This window comes from Phoxinus phoxinus (genome assembly GCF_949152265.1).
Source record: "Phoxinus phoxinus genome assembly, chromosome: 15".
Lineage (NCBI taxonomy): Eukaryota > Metazoa > Chordata > Actinopteri > Cypriniformes > Leuciscidae > Phoxinus > Phoxinus phoxinus.
The window spans coordinates 23,334,997-23,352,466 of record NC_136890.1 but is presented as its reverse complement, the minus strand read 5'-3'; the positions used below and the strand labels follow the sequence as shown (position 1 = coordinate 23,352,466).

At 36.9% G+C, this 17,470-nt stretch overlaps 1 protein-coding gene across 4 annotated transcripts in view; it reads right to left on the bottom strand.

The window, feature by feature from the left end:
• Nucleotides 1-17,470, bottom strand: part of nphp4 (nephronophthisis 4) — a 151,896-nt gene that overhangs the window by 14,532 nt on the left and 119,894 nt on the right. For all 4 annotated transcript variants that reach the window (XR_013800428.1, XR_013800429.1, XM_079637271.1 and 1 more), the window contains exons 16-20: nucleotides 14,928-15,088; nucleotides 12,982-13,162; nucleotides 7,811-7,942; nucleotides 3,718-3,932; nucleotides 2,711-2,937 (exon numbers count right to left, since the gene is read on the bottom strand). Coding sequence is in view for 2 of the 4 variants with exons in the window: in XM_079637271.1 (XP_079493397.1) it covers nucleotides 2,711-2,937; nucleotides 3,718-3,932; nucleotides 7,811-7,942; nucleotides 12,982-13,162; nucleotides 14,928-15,088 (916 nt within the window). In the remaining 2 variants the exon portion in view is untranslated. The remainder of the gene's footprint in view (nucleotides 1-2,710; nucleotides 2,938-3,717; nucleotides 3,933-7,810; nucleotides 7,943-12,981; nucleotides 13,163-14,927; nucleotides 15,089-17,470) is intronic.

Genomic DNA, 17,470 nt, shown 5'->3' with positions numbered 1-17,470 from the left:
GCTCCACTCACATACTCCATCTTGAAGCTTTGGCTTCTTTTGAAAACATTTTTTTGTTGTTGGACAAAATATATACAAACTAACTCGCATGTAAAAAAAAAAAAAAAAAAAGAGAATAAAATCAAAATAAAAGTTTGTGGTTGGTAAGATCTCTTTTGCTCACCAAGGCTGCATTTATTTAATCTAAAGATTCAGTAACAAATTGTAATTTTGTTGGATTACAAGTTAAAAAAGCTGTTTTCTATTTTAATATATTTTTTAAATGTAATTTATTCCTGTGATGACAAAGCTGAATTTTCAGAAGCCATTAATCCAGACTTCAGTGTAACATGATTCTTGTTGGAAATGTTAGAAACGGTAGTGCTGCTATTTTAGTTTTGTGCAAACCCTTTTTTCAGGATTCAGATCATTTATTTGTAATATAAATATTTTGTAACCTAAATGTCTACTGACACTTGGATCGATTTGGCAATAGTATATCAATAAGTCCAGTAAAGTACTCCAGTAAAGTAAAGAGAGAGATATAATAAAATTAATCTGAAGTATAACTTTTAAAAAATGCGTCAGAAAAAAGCAAGGGACCTGACCTGTGAGGATGAAATGAAATAGGCAGAAAGAACAGAGCTGCTCTGCTAAAATATGGTGTATCCTTTAACCTGCCGCTTCTTTGGTTCAGCTAGTCCATATATAATGTGCGAGTGCAGGTGAGAAACAATCTCTTCAGAAAAAATGAGAGAGAGAGAGAGAGAGAGGTGACTTTATACGGTTTGCTTTGTGGCATACATCAGCAATACAAACACAGGCCTGACACATCCTTTGCACAGAAAGAGAGAAGCATCAATTCAACACAAATATACAAATGCAAACTCCAGATCTCAGGTATTTGTTTCCCTGGCACAGCTCTGTGCACACACTAGTGTTTTGGACTGACTCACAGGGTTCACGCTCAAACACACTGCTCCTGGGCGAGCAGTTAAATCCATGACACATCACAAAGTGCTTAGGTTTTATGCCACAACACAATGCAAGCTGGGAAGACGTTTATCATGCAAACTTACTTCACCGAGAAAGATGGTAGGCTAAGAATATTTATCTTGTCCTAAAGCAAAGTGTGAGTGTGTGGAGTTTAGGCTACTAATGCCTTTCCTAATTAAAGGCTGAGAGATGCAGGGGTGTTAATGCCGTAATTTATTCCACCTCGTCCTCTCAACTTCTGTCTCACTTTCTTTTGCTTATCAAGATGGAGTGTGTGGACTTAGCCTATGGCCTACAGAAAACTCATATTTTGTGTGGTATAATCCTGGATGTGCGCACAGCAAATCTGGACGGGGGAAGATATTTAACATCATGCGGCAATTAAAATAAGATTGAATGGGGGGAATTGATTATTTATTCAGTGTTGTTTTCCAACCCCCTGGGAAGTTCTTGGCCCCTGAAACACCCTGCTGAGGAAAATTCATTCAGATGTTCATTTCAAACAAGGCTGTTCACACGTGAACTAAACATTGATCTATGCATACATTTTTTTTTTCAGGGCTGTAATGCCGAAGGCAAAGGCTTTATTTCAACTTTGAATGGACACAGTGCCTGCTGTGCATGATTAAAGTATAGGCGTACTACAGTATGTAGATATTAACATCAAAGTGGTTTTCTTTGGGTATATGCATACTGTACTGAGAACGAATTAAATTATTATTTTTGGCACATAGTGGTCAAATTACTGTACTGTAGTGTCCACAAATCTCAGACAAAAACTCAGTCACATCACTCTCATCACAGAATTATTAATAAAAGTGTCATCACAATGTTATTCTGATATCATTGTAAATACAAATCATTGTTAATCACAGTAAATACAAATTTCAGTTTCTTTTATCTCTCTAATTAAGAGTCAGAAGTAAAATAAGATAACCCACATTCTTAATTTGGCAATGAGAAATGAAAATATGCAAAACATTAACTAATGAAGCAAAACGTAACACAAAATAAGTTGTTAAAAAACAAAACGTCTCTTTTTTTGTCTATACAATAAATGTTTTGTCAAATGTTTTTTTTTTTTTTACTCCATTAACTTCCATTGTATGGACAAAAACAGTTGAAGCATTCTTCAAAATATCTTATTTTATTATGTTTCACATAAGAAAGAAAGTCAAAGATTTGGAAGGATTTGACGCCAAGTACTGTATATTTAAATTTGAATAAGAATTAACATTTTTGGGTGAACTATCCATTTAGCTGAGTGTTGGTATGGTGATGTGTGCACATTTTTTAGTCCAATGTATGCGAAAAGAGAGTAGCAAAAAAGTGAAATGATCAACAAAAAGGCAAGATATTATTCTCTTTGCCCTCAAAGTCTGCATAAGGTGAGATTTAAAAGTGACCTGCTTTTGACTTTGGATTCAAATTTGAGCACTATATCGATAATGTAACCAGTCTAAAAGAGACATATTTCCAGACATTTCCTCTAACAGATCTGATCCACAGATCTGAAAAAAGCCAGTTTTTCAGGGTCTTATTGCACCATAATTAAACTACATGAATTATCAAAATATGACATGATGTGGCTCCCACAATCCTTAAGCTTTTGAGAAAAGAGATGTGAATGTGCTATTTGACTTGATGGTATTTCAGTGTTCTGATTTGATTAAAGGTTGCTTGGCCTGAAAAGGTTGACATCCACTGATCTACTGCATTCAAAGGCATATCTCACCTGAGCTCTGGGTCATCGCATTCAATGGTGACTGTCTGAGAAACGTTGAATGGATTCTTGAGCACAAACTCGAAGAACTCCGCTGTTCCGTGTGTGGCGTACAGAGTGTGTTTGGTAGTGATGGCTTGGGAGAGCATGTTGGTGATCTCCTGTGCTTTACAGCGTTCACGATAGGCCTCGATCACACGCAGATCACGGGAATGCTGCACCCGATCGGTCCGATGCCTCTAAAACAGTTTTCAAAGAAATTCACACGTTGAAAAACTGCACCAAAAAGACATAGAAACTAATAAAAGTGATTTGCCTGAAGCCTGGCAAGACCGTGCCAGGCTGTAGAGTGCATTTGGGTTTCATCATTCTCACAGAGTGGGAGGAACTAGTGAATAATGCAGCACAGTTTCAGCTGTTTCCTTTTTTAAGCTAAAACAGGAACACAATAGATCACACAAAAAAATATATTTTCAGAATTTTTTACTCACCCTAACGTATTTCAAAACCCATATGATTTTCATAAAAGTTGAATTTCTGAAGAATATCATGGGCACTATTTTCCAAATAAGGAAAGTGAAGGAGGACTAGAATTGTCAAGCTTTAAATGTTCAAAAAACAATAAAAGTATCACAAAAGTGTCCCATATGACCCTTGTGAGAGGAACAGATGAAAATGTAACTCATTGTTAATAGAAAATGATAATATCTGCCCTAGTTCACTTTGACACATTCAGGAGATTTCAGATTAGTGAACAAATGACTCATCCGAGCCGAATCAATGAATCAGCTGATCAAGAACCTTCCTGAATAATTTGTTCATGAAAGAAACAAAGACTACTGGGTTAGAAATGACATGAAAGTGAGAAAATACTTTTTTTGGGTGACCTATCCCTTTAATATTGACTTTGGAGCGAATGTCAGGATCACATGGTGCACAGCTGTAGAGAACGTCACTCAGCTCATGCTATCAGACAGCTTTTCAATCCAGCTCAACAGAAAACTGTCCTTCTTCCTTACCGTCATGTTTGCGTTATCCTGAAAAGGGGGCGGGGTCTTCTGCTGCTCATGTTGACGGACAGCTGCCATTCTGTCAATCTTCCTCTGGCGCACTTCCTTCACTTCGTCCTGCTGATGCAGTGCGGCTCCACCCACTTCCCTCATGGTGCTTTGTAGAAGTCTGGCCAGCTCGCTGTCAATTTCTGGCAATCGGCGGGCTCGTCTGGCATTGCTCGCTGCAACACACGCATATACACACACATAAACAACGTCTTTCGCCCTACGAGACACACATGCTCTCTTTCCTCACTTCCTCGGGGGCCACTTTTCAACCTCCATTTGGCCTCGAATCCATCTTCGTCTTTTCCAGTTATCCCTCCCACCCAATGAGACCTGCTTTCAAATATACCTGCTCAGAGATTCACGCTTCAATGCGATTCAACATCACAACTAACATAATCCTGTGATTTAACGCCAATGAAGACAGAACGACAGAGGATCAAAAGACGCAGGATAAAAAGAGCCCGCCAGTGTTTTTTTCCTAAACCTAAATTCCCACTGTATTCCTTCCTACAGAGAGAGAGAGAGAGAGAGAGAGAGAGAGAGAGAGAGAGAGAGAGAGAGAGAGAGAGAGAGAGAGAGAGAGAGAGAGAGAGAGAGAGAGAGAGAGAGAGAGAGAGAGAGAGAGAGAGAGATCTACATAGCACTGGAGACAATAAGGCCTCTCTGTGATAAAAAAGAACATGTTGAAGCACTCTGTTTATCTCCATCTCATCAGGCTGACATACACACACACCCCTCATGCAACTACCCACTCATGGCCCAGAGAAATGTTGGAGCCACTGTGTTATTGTTCACAGGCTGTGTCTCAGCTATCTTTGCAGGACGTGACATCGTGTGGCATTGATGTCTGCCACAGTCACAGGCAGCCTGCTCTTCAGTGTACAGATAAACCAGAATGGATAGTGGTACACACATGCAAACACATTTCAAACAAAAGCACTGAGGCCTGAAACATACTCTACATTCAACAAGATTTGCTTCAGGATGGAGATTTTATATGGAACATTATGTGAACAACTTCCTTACAGTCAAACACATACATACATACATACACACACATAGATAAAGCAGAGGCGTGCTGTCTATATAAGCTGCAAACGTTCTGCATACGCAAGCCATTTGAGAGAATGAGTTCATGGACTCTTTAATGAATTAACACTATAAATTCCTTGTCATTTGAGGTGTAAAATAAAGCTTACGGTATATAATAAAATGTTGTTATGCATCGTCATCATTGTTCAGCGTTCATATTGATTTGCTGGCATGGCATATGGAGGGATAGTTTAATTTCACACTTCCGGGTTTTTGGCCTCCAGATTGGCCCACGCTGGGAAAAAGTTTTTTCTGGTGACGGCGATGGCTGAGCCAAAAAGAACTAGTTTGGGAATCAAAGTCTTTGTACGAATTAAATATCAGGAAAATGTTTGAACCGTCTTGGTGATTTATTGGTGTGAATAGTAAGCTCTAATTAAGAGCTAAATTTAAGAACTAATTTGAAACGACAGCGCTAAACTTGGTTATATCATTCTCCATGTCTGTTTGGTGCGGCTGTGCATTATCACACTTCAGCAGTGTTTTTCGCGGTATGCTGGGAAATTCATCGGATGGCAGCTCCTTTCTCACACAGATCTGATCCACTGATTCATAATGAGAAGCAGGACTGTTCACACCACGGACGTGTATATGTTTCTGGATATATCTATCATAAACGGCAACACTTCTGTCATCTCTCAATGATATTTTATCTCATTCACTCACACATGCTCCTGTCGTCATCATCATCTTAAAATCTATAAATATGCACAGCATATATATATATTTAAAAACATTAGTAGTAGTATTGTTGTTGTTGCACATTTCATAGTTGCTCTGCTTACGATACATTAATATAAAGACTGTGATTAATTAATGTATGTTAATGTGGTCTTGAAAATTATTCATAGTATATCCACTTCTGTTAAACTACATTAAATTACCTTTTTTTTCACATATCAATCTATACTCCATACACCATAATGACAAAGCAAAAAACATTTGTGAGAACTTAGCAAATTTATTAAAAAGAAAAACTAAACTAAAACTAAAATAAGCAAATTGCAAAAGTATATGTACCCTTAATTCAGTACATAATTGAAGCACCATTACAGCCTCAAGTCTTTTTGGGTATGATGCGGCAAGCTTTGCACATCTGCATTTGGCAATTGCTATTCTACTTCCTCAGATGAGAAGTGCCTGGTTTAATCTATACATGATGCTTGGAACTGAGGTTCATCAGACCAGAGAATCTTGACCTTTAGGTGCTTTTTTTTGGTGCAAATTCCAAGGTTTTCATGTGCCTTTACTAAGGAGAGGCTTAAGTCTGGCCACTCTGCCATAAAGCCCAGATAAGGGGAGTGTTGCAGTGACGTTGATCCTTCTGTAAGTTTCTCCCATCTCCATATATGATGATGCTCAACTGGAGTGACCATAAGCTTCGTGGTCACCACTATAACCAAGGCCCTTTGCCATTGATTGCTCAGGAGGCCAGCTCTAGGAAGAATGGACTTCTTCTATTAAGGATTATGGAGGCTACATGCTTCCGTAAACCTTAAACTCAGCAGAATTTTTTTTTTAGTCTTCCCCAGTTCTGTGTCGTGACACAATCCTGTCTCTGAGCTCTACAGGCAGTTCTTTTGACCTCATGGTTTGGTTTTTGCTCTGCTAGGCCTTTTATTGAGAGGTGTGTGCCTTTCTAAATCACACCCATTCAATTGAATTTGCCACAGGTTAACTCCACTCAACGTTTAGTAAAATCTACAAGTGAAATTGGAATGATCCTGAGCTAAATTCCCAGAAAAGGGTACAAATACTTATGCAATGTAATTATTTAAGTTTCTTTTTATTTTTATAAATTTTAAAAGTTGTCACAAATCTTTTTTTTTGTTTTGTTCTGTCATTATGGTGTATGAAGTGTAGATTGATGTGAAACAAGTCATTTAAATTAGTTTAACAAAAGGCAACAACAACAAAATGTGAAAAAATAGATTTATATAATATTTTGTTATTTTTCCTATATATTACATTTATAGTTTCACAAATTCACTGCATATTTACAGTAGCTGCAGTGTGAGTTGAAGTACGGTCTGTGATGTCATCAACAAAAAGTACAGGAATTTTATCTCGTTCCTAGCAAAAAACTAGTGTAATTATTATTCTAGCCTAACTATGCATGATTATGCAGTTTATCCAATCAGAAAAGATCCGTTTTGTGGGTCATAACCCACCAATGTATAACCACAGCTCTACGCAAGTCGTTGAACACAAATGCTTCTAGCTATGCAAGTTTGATTTCACACATCACTGCACTCTAAAATGTGTCAGAATGCAATTCACAATGCATCATAAATGCATAAATAGATTTTGCATTCTCAGTATTACTGAATGATATTCTATAATGGGCATTAACGTAAATAGTTATCTTGTAATGTCTAATTCATGTCTTTTCAACTATACTGTCATGGCATGAACTTTGAAGACAATCTTGTGAAGCAGGATAGTTAGTTTGTAAAAGCACATTCAGTGTAATGGCACAAAATTTGAAGGTGTATCAGGTTTGTTTCCGCTACAGTAGAGCAAGATCACACATTAACTATGTAAAACAGCATCACCCATATGCAATTCAGTGGCTATTCTCATGTTTCAGGCCTGAGGATTAATGTCTTACATAAGAAGGTAATGAAAAGATTAATATTGTATTCTCCGAAGACTTTTGCATTCTACATTTCCATATGTCACAGTACTGTGATCCTCTGTTGATCAGAACAAAAAGACTTATCCTAGCAATGCTGTCATTAAAATGAATCAGTAATAAAAGAAAAAGAGAGAGAAGATAAATAAAAATGGCCACTACAACTAGATAAGGGAATTCTAAGCTAAATCCTCTTCTGGAATTATCAGCAAATCCCATATGATATACTTTTATAAATTCTCTAGAGCTCTAGAATTGCAGAGCTCTTGAGTTCTGGGGATATGAAGTCAAGCTCTGGTGCTTTAGAGAGATGATGTGCTATACCGTTAAGCTGGAGAACCGCTAAAGCAGGGACACTTCCTCCCGCAAAACCCCGAGAGGCATCACTGGGCTGGACCACATGGGAGAGCGATGGAGGAAGAGCCAAAGAACTCTGGGAACTTGACACACTGCCACCTGTTGGAAAGAAGAATCCAAGAAATTTAATTGATTTCATTCCAAATCAGTTTTGTTTGGTTAAATTCAATTCACATGCATGTCATGTCAACGTTAAAGAACTTTTCAGAACCTGGTTTTGTTACCTGTAATTCTGGGTGATAACATGATCTAGATTACTGATTATTCAGAGATGCAGTCATTATTTTTGAAAACAACAACTTTTACAATGTGATTTAATCAGAAATTATTAACTGAATGTTCTTCAAACAAATGTATCAAAAACATATTTAATGTATATACAGTAAAATATGTCCTTAGACAATAAATCATTACTCCATGTAGAGGTTAAAAATATACCCCTTTTAAAATGTAATCATCCATCAATTTCATATACAAATTTAATTAATTTTATACAATTTTTTTATATAAATCTGTATTTTATGATTTGCCATTAGAGAAGTGTTTATTCTGCTTGTAACTGGGCTGAGCTGTTTTGAACACCGAACGTATTACATTCACACAGAGAGACAGGCACTGCTGTCATTCGGTTGCATTGATGGCGACCGGCACAATGCGACAAAGGAAGATGCTTTGATTGGTGCTTTGCAATGAGAAACGTTCTGTGGTCAAAGAGGACAGGCAGGAATGTTAAACAGGGAGAAATGGTAGGATAGGCGGAGGAGTGAAAAGGAAAACAACAAAAACAATACTTATGCAGAACAACTGAAATCTTGGTTTAGGTGCATTCTCCTTGGCCAATGACCCTTTTCTTCCTGGTTCTTTATCTCTCAACTGTGATTGCTGTGCACTGAGAGGCAGTGAATTGTCTAAACTGCAGTATAAGTGCTTTGCTCCCATGGGTTTCACAACAAGCATCAACCGCCCAAACATTCAATGGGCTTTACCTGTGATTACTGACAGGTGAGAGCTGTAAATACAAGTCTGAGACACAGGTCAGGCACAGAACAGGGTGATTGAAGGTGGGAGTGGGTGTGTGTTTCAGGGCACTGCCTGTGATTGATTGAAACTTCAATGAAAACAGTAATAGATGGATACATAAGTCAGACATCTACACATTAAGCACACGCTTCTTTTGCCAATAAGGAAACAAACAGAGACAAATGTTTCCGTTCAGCATTTAAAGAAGAGTATTCAATTTAAGAGCATGATGGTGTTGGTGTTTTGAGACGGTGATTGAGCGAGTGTGTGTTACACCAAAGAACACTGCATTTGATCCCAGGCAGTGATACGTGATTATTTATCATCACAAAAACCATTGAAATTAACTTCAGACTTTTATGTGTGATCTTATTATAACATTATGTAAATAATTGTTTTATGGCATGTCAGAATTTCATGCCTAGAACACGGTAAAAGAATTTAAAAAGAATGCGTATATATAAATGAAAACAAAATATATAAAATATTTTATTTATATTCTAAGTGATGCTACTACTATATTTGGATGTTTAGACTGTTGTTGTTATTATTATTTTTAAGTAGAATGGAATACCAGCAGCACCTGAACCACCAACTGTTATTGTACTTGGAAAGCTGGCAAAAAATGAGCACAATGAGACATTTATTCAAATCAAGTCAAAATAAATGAGGAGAAGCTGAAAAAAAATAATAATTATGACATGGCTTGGTTGAATTCTAATGTAGGATGCTAAGGATAACACACCATTGCCATGAAAAACAGAGCGTTGTCATGGACACGGTGTTCTTTAGCGGAAGCAATACAATAGTTTTTAAATCAATAAACTCCTTTTTAAATCAATATTTTGAACACCTGTCAGGGTTGTATTCGCTATAACAACCGCCTCGCTCTACATTATCCCTTACACACACACACACATACACACACACATATATATATATATATATATATAATCAGAGATAGTCCTGCCCAGACAGGATTAGATTTCTCAGTGAAGGCCCAAGTTAGCAGAAAAACTGTAGAAAACGTGCTCTAAATTTTTACATTGACACTAACCTTCATGACTTTTACACTATTTGAATAAATAACATATTCACTAATGAATAAAACATAAATAAATCCTGCAAAGTAGAGAGACCAGACTACACCTTCTGACCTGTGGAACCCCTCACACGGCATGTACATATTGCTAGATATTTAACAGTGACAGTCACGAGGAAATTTGAATTTACTATGAACTTTTGCATAAATTGGTAAATTGATGTGATCTATAAATATCATCAAGCAAACAAACACAGACTACTTAAATAAATGACATGTTTTCATGTCTTCACTGAACACAACGTGTAAACATTCACAGTGCACGGTGGGAAAAGGGTGAATCTGTAGGCTAATGAATTCTCTAAAGGCTAATTGGAGTCAGAAGTCAGTTAACCTGGAGTCTGAACAATAAGATGAGATGGAGAGTTCGCTATTCACAAGAAGCATTGAGTGTAAACCATGCCCTTAGACGAAAGAGATCTCAGAATGCCTAAGACTAAGCATAAAGTTAAAGAAAGGGTTATAAAAGTATCTTTAAAAGCTGTGAAGTTCGTCAGTACACAGTTAGAGAAACTATCAACAAATGGAAAAGGTCAGCATTGTTGCTACTCTCCATAAGAGTGGGCGTCTGGCAATGATTCAATGATGTTAAGAAGAGTCCAAAAATATCTGTTAAAGTCTATAGAAATCTTTGGAACATCTCTGTTGCCGTGTCTACGGAATATAAAAAGCTATACAAGAATAAGATGAAATGAAGATGATTTATTGCTTAAACAAATAGTTTTTGTCTATTGTTTTATTTAGTTGATAATCAGATCAAGTATTATGGCCAATTTTTGCAGAAAATACATAGTAATTCTCACAAATCCCTCACGTACTGTAGGCTACTGTTACACAACCAAAACACTGCATTACATCACATCAGCATTATCTGAACAAATGAGGGGATTGCTGGATTGTTCTGAGAGAAAACAGCATTAATATTTAAGAAAGATGATTTCAAAGAATTTACATCTTAAGAAATGTAGTCTCTAGAAGTTTGCTCTTAAACCAACAGAGTAGATTTCTGAAGTTCACAGCTCCCGCAAACTTTTCAAAGAGTTCAGAAAAACCTTTCATGCATATACTGTACATACACAGCCCAGAACAATTTTGTACAATATTGTGATCCAAAGTGAGCCCTACAGCCCTACAAATCCATAAGCGTCCAAAACTTTAGCAAGTTTAATCCTTCAAAACATCTGAAATATCATCCAGTTCTTCCTCAGTGAATCCGATAACTTTATACCTGCTGGTTGGGCGTTTTATTATCTTTAGATGCCTCCATTAGACCCCTATTTACCCTGCATAATACATTTCTATAGCTTTGGAAATCATTCAAACATGGAGCTCTTTTATCTGTAGTGGAGCACATGATAGGATTTCCATTAGGATGCACTTTCTCTTATCTTCTAAATGTAGCTATGTTTTCGAGGAGATAGACAGAAGTCTACTTTGGTCCCTGTTGCAAATGTATACTATTGTTTTTTGTATTTCTTACCATGAAAGGAGAGATAGGGGACTCGCTTGAAAATAATTGTCGAGGAAATGCGATTTTCTTTCCTTCTTTTCCTCCTGTTCCCCATCTCTCTTTTTCTCTGCTGAAATCTTCGCCACGCTTATCAAACGTTTGCAGATGAGCAGCGTGGGGGCCAGAGGCAGGCGAATTATAAAATCCTAATCTCTTCTCCCCTCCATCTGGCCCTGCGTCTCTCTCTCTGCTCGGTATAAAGGCATAAAGAATCCGGAGGTGATAGAGCCTGTTGCTACTGTGAGACGCTTTTGATAGATGCACCAAAACTCTCTGAATTCAGAGATGATGTTTAACCTGTTCAATTAAGTTATCTGTTTCTTTTATGTGAATTTGCTGTGTTCAATTATTCACTTGTCTGTTCGCATCAAGCTGAAATTAAAGAGGATTTAATTAGGATTTTTTTCCATTGCTTTTTAACATATGACAATGCCAATCATCACGAGTCCAATTACATAGAAGGTTCATTAATTCCCAACGACGTGACATGTCCTATCTGAGCAGAACATTTCGAAACAGTGTGGTCATGAAGTAAGACATCAATCCATGTGCATTACCCAGAGCGCCAGACTCACAATGTCCCATCTTATCAAAACTTGACTGAATGTATTCAATGGGCCGATGGTTCAAAATACATTTGCATGTACATAATAACAGCCTTTTTTCCCCAATCCCTCTTTCTTCTGACCAATAATTGTCTTTGCTTTGACCTACTCGATCCTCTGAGGTGCTTTTGTGGATAAACATCTCTGTAAGCCTTAGAGAGTGAGTAAACCTCAATCTCTTGTTAATGGCGGCCACCCATTAGGATTCAAATAAATGGACAACGCATTAATCCCAGATTGAGATATGGCGTTGAGCAGCTTTTGAGCTTGCCTTGATTTGCCTGTTTTGGATGAGTTAATTGATTCTGACCACTGAGAGAAAAAGACAGAGGAAAGCTGATTGGTATCTGACTGTTGAGTAATTTTGCAAGAAACACATGCATTTTCACTGGGCCTCTAAGAAGGAGCTTAAGCTGATAAACATGAAGATAGCCTGTGAATAGCTTGGGCTCAGAGTGGAAAACAACTCAAATGTTTAAGGTCACTAATGACAAATGCTTCTTAAGCCATAGTGGCGTCTATCTATCTATCTATCTATCTATCTATCTATCTATCTATCTAATCTATCTATTCTATCCATCCATCCATCCATCCATTTATCCAAAAACGTATATTTTACTTCTACTTTCTAATATTCAAATTTTAGTTCCGGTTTGCTACTTTACTTCAAATTCAGGAATCAAATTGTAAGGCATTTTCAATTAAATTCTGAATGGCAAACAACCCTGACAAGCAGAGCAATGTTTTGATATCACCACAAACCAATATTTAAACTTTGCAGGGAAATAATCTTACAAATGGCTTTCTTATAACAGTCTCTGCATATCAAACTAGAATAGTAGAATAATAGTAGAGCTATCAAACAATTACACATTACAGCTGGTTAGCACATTATCCTTACCAACGTTTCCAAGCCGCAAATGCAGAATTCCTTTTACGGTAGTGTAGACATTGATGGCTGGAGAGGCGCTGTGCTTGCTGTCATGCCTGCTGGCAAAGTTGGCATCCTGCAGGTACTCAGTAGTGATCACTTCCAGCTCATGGCTCACCTGGACGGCCGCACGGCCTTGACGCAGCATATGCTGCAGAAGTAAACAACAAACATTAATATTAAAGCTGTCAATTTAATGTTTTAAATATACTGTGATTAATTATAAAAAGAAATGTGCTACACATTTTTAATGTTTAGAAATGTGCTAAACAAAAAGGCAATTATTCATGGTCCCTGAATCAATTGTATTGATCTAACCATGTAAAACAAAAAGATAAACAAAAATAACCAGCAACTAAGACATATGTTGCAGGCTACTGACAAATGCCAACTTCTGACAACCTTGTGGTTGTGTTTGAAGCCCAAATGGACCTTTTGTCCATTCTGAAAAGGTCAGAATCCATGCTAAAGAGGAACAGTCCAATTATGTTGATGTGATTGTATCTATTTCTGGTCTTGTTTTGTTTTAACCTTTATTCAACAGCTGACATCGATGAGAGCTCTAGCCAAGAGACCTGCGGTGGCGAGATCTAACAGACGCAGGTGTCCTGAAGTATGGCATGCATATTTCATAATTTCGACATGACACTCCCATCTGAGCACACTAAATAATGAATACCTCAGAAAGGTTTCGATGTGCAGGGTGACTGTCTGTCTGAGTTAAACAGCTGTGAGAGCTCTGTTTGGCTATTAATGAGGGCGGTATTTGTACCTGTGTCGAAATTCTAAGTATGGCTTGTGGGGTTATTACCAACATGGCAAGTTGAGGACTTGCATGGCTGTTGCCAAGCAGAGTATTTGGAGTTGTGTTGTATTATTGTTTTGTCATGGTTTGTGTGGGGTGTGTAGGGTTATTGTAATATTTATTTTGGTGTGCAGTACAATGAGTCTTTGTGTGTTTACATGCATGACCTTATGGAAAATACGTTGGCAACATGTAAGGTCATGTAAATGCCTTTATTGGCATTCTGTCAGCTTATTCAGTGAGCACATGTCTGACTTTGTAACAGTTTTGACATCAAGATAATGTCAAAATCATGGTTTTCTTGCAAGTAACCTTGAAAATTAAAACTTTTTTTACTCATATCTACTGTAGGGTGCCAGGGTTCAAAAACAACACTTGCAAAACATAAAATTAGAGTGAAAATTATCATGCAAAGGTTTGGGGTAGGTAAGATTTTTGAGTTTTTGAAAGTAGCCTATTTTATGCTCACCAAGGCTGCTTTTATTTGATTAAAAATACAGGGAAGATCGAAATATTGTAGAATTGTATTACATTTTAAAATAACTATTTTTTATTTGAATACATTTTAAATTGTAATTCCTGACAAAGCTAAATTGTCATCAGTCAATTCTCCAGTTTTCAGTGTCATACAGTAAAATTCTTCAAAAAACATTCTAATATGATGATTTGGTGCAAACAAGAATTTTACATTTTAACATTTATTATTTATCATCACAGTTTAAAATGGTTGTGCTGCATAATATGTTTGTGGAAACGGTGATAAAAAAAATTAAAGGTTCTTTGATTGTTCTTTTGAGAACATCATCTATGTGCAATAGAATAGAAATCTTTTGTAACATTAGAAATTTCTTTACTGTCGCTTTTGATCAATTTAATGCATCCATGCTTAATAAAAGTATTACTTTTTTTTACATACTGACCCCAAACTTCCAAAAGTAAAGTAAATTAATACTTTAATCTTGTAAGCTTTATTAAAGTAAATTAATACAGTAATCACCCACAGACATTTCCAATGCAAAATGCAGTTTCATGGCTGCTTAAAATGTTTATGGCTGGAACTTAATTCTAATGGGGTAAAAGATAACTTTTGGACCCTAATAGGTAATTTTACCTTCAGCTCCACAGCAGCTGAGCCAATCAGCATTAAGGATTCACTGTCCCAGACATCAATCTGCAGGGAGTGGAGCGCCAGGTATCGCAGGAACCACCCCCGCTCACCTGGCTTGAGGAACTGCGGGTCAACTCGGTACTGCAGCTGCAGACCAGGAAAACCTGAGTAGGAGGAAAATAAAAGTACAACAAGAAAGAACCATACCGATATCCGTTTAGCCACCAAGCAAAATGTGTGGGAAATTTACATAAACATTTCTGAGCTACAATCCTCTTGCACGCACCACATCCTGCCAGTCATGAATATCAAACACTGGCAGTGCCGCAGGCGCTGATGTTTTCTATATGTTCCCACACATTTCCCCGTGTCTAAAGTGATGACAGTAATCAGTTCTGAAAGTGCTTGGGTAACATTGCAGTTATATTTATGTTTTTATGCAAAGCTGGAGAAGATCCTGGACTTCATGTGAAGGGGGCAAGCAAATATTGCCTGCTAGTGTAGACCTAAGCAGTGATTTAAAGTCAGGAAAGACAAGTGTAAAGGAGTGTAAGGAAGCATTATTGATGTTCTCGAAGGGATGTATGGTAGATGCTGGTAGGCCAGAGAGGAAGGAACATGTGTAAAAAAAATAATAATAATAAAAAATAATAAAAAAGAGTAAAGAAGTGCAAGGCAGCTTTTTGATGTATGGTGGAGATGTTGGCAAACTAGCAAAAAGGGAAGTGCAGTAGTTTAAACATGCAATGTCTGTACTCTGGATGAGGAAAAAGAAAACAAAAGTATTAAAGGAGAACTCCAGCGCAAAATGAACCTTTGGTCTAATTACACATTGTTACCTAGTCAACCGTTATCTGAGATTTGTTTTCATGATTATCGAATGTAAATAGTTTTATCTCTAAAAACAGTTTAGCCTATAACGCTAGTATAACGCTAGTATATGGGGCGTAGAGTAATGACAAATAAAAATCGCTTTTTAATACCACTAACAAGGCTCAAAATAGCCCCACACTAACACGGCAGCATAATGAGGGTCCCTACCTTCAAACCGAAGCATTGAGAACTTTGACAGTGTCCAGACAGTTTAATAAGAAGATATTTTATACATACAGTCAACTTCACGTATACAAGCAGAAGCCATCTTAGAAAAACAGACTCGATCAGTCGATCAACGAAACACCGATCTAAATGCGCTGGACCATATGAGATTCTACACAGTTCAGCGCATTTGGATCGGCGTTTCGTTGATCGACTGATCGAGTCTGTTTTTCTAAGATGGCTTCTGCTTGTATACGTGAAGTTGACTGTATGTATAAAATATCTTCTTATTAAACTGTCTGGACACTGTCAAAGTTCTCAATGCTTCGGTTTGAAGGTAGGGACCCTCATTATGCTGCCGTGTTAGTGTGGGGCTATTTTGAGCCTTGTTAGTGGTATTAACAAGCGATTTTTATTTGTCATTACTCTACGCCCCATATACTAGCGTTATACTAGCGTTATAGGCTAAAATGTTTTTAGAGATAAAACTATTTACATTCGATAATCATGAAAACAAATCTCAGATAACGGTTGACTAGGTAACAATGTGTAATTAGACCAAATGTTCATTTTGCGCTGGAGTTCTCCTTTAAGTGGAACCTTTGGCCACAGCAAGAGTATATTAAAACTCATCTTTGATCACCAAAATTACATATTTAAAAGTTTTTTCGGTAACACTTTACTTGAAGGGGTGGCATAAGACTGACATGACACCTTCATAATCATGACATAACACATGTATGTGTAAACAATGAGGTTTTATGCATGTTTATGACAACTGCCATTAAGTGTCATTCGCTCAGTTATGACATTTATAAATCAAATATGACATTATTGGAGATGTCTTTGTCATGACAACTTGACATTACCAAGACAACATAACCTGTCATTTACAAAATATGTCTGAAAATGATTAATGATCAAACTTAAAAACCCACTTAGCTTTATGGGTTAACATTACATTCAATTGTCATGTGATTGGTTTTGACATTGGCTGTCATGAGGCCATTATAACTGTGTCAGGAATAATTATTATTTTTCTTGACCTCAACTACAGTGGTACAAATTTAATTTGTCATTAAAATGTCATTAAGTGTTAATACTCTGTCAAACAATTGTATAACCGTGTTATGTATACTTTTCTTGACCTCAACTACAGTGGTACACATTGAATTTGTCATTAAAATGAGAAATATTGTAATGTTAACCCATAAAGCTAAGTGGTTGCTTAAGTTTGATAATGAATCTGCTATGTCATGTTTATGACATATTTATGACAATTTATGTTGTCCTGGTATTGTCAAGTTGTCATGACAAAGACACTGACAGGTTATGATGTATTGGTTTATGTCAAGTTGTCATAAAGACATCCCAAAGAATGTCATATTTGCATTAAAGATGTCATAATTGAGCGAATAAAACTTAATGACAGTTGTCATAAACATGCATAAAACCTCCTTCATATTCATGACATGTGTCAAGTCATGATTATGTATGAAGGTGTCATG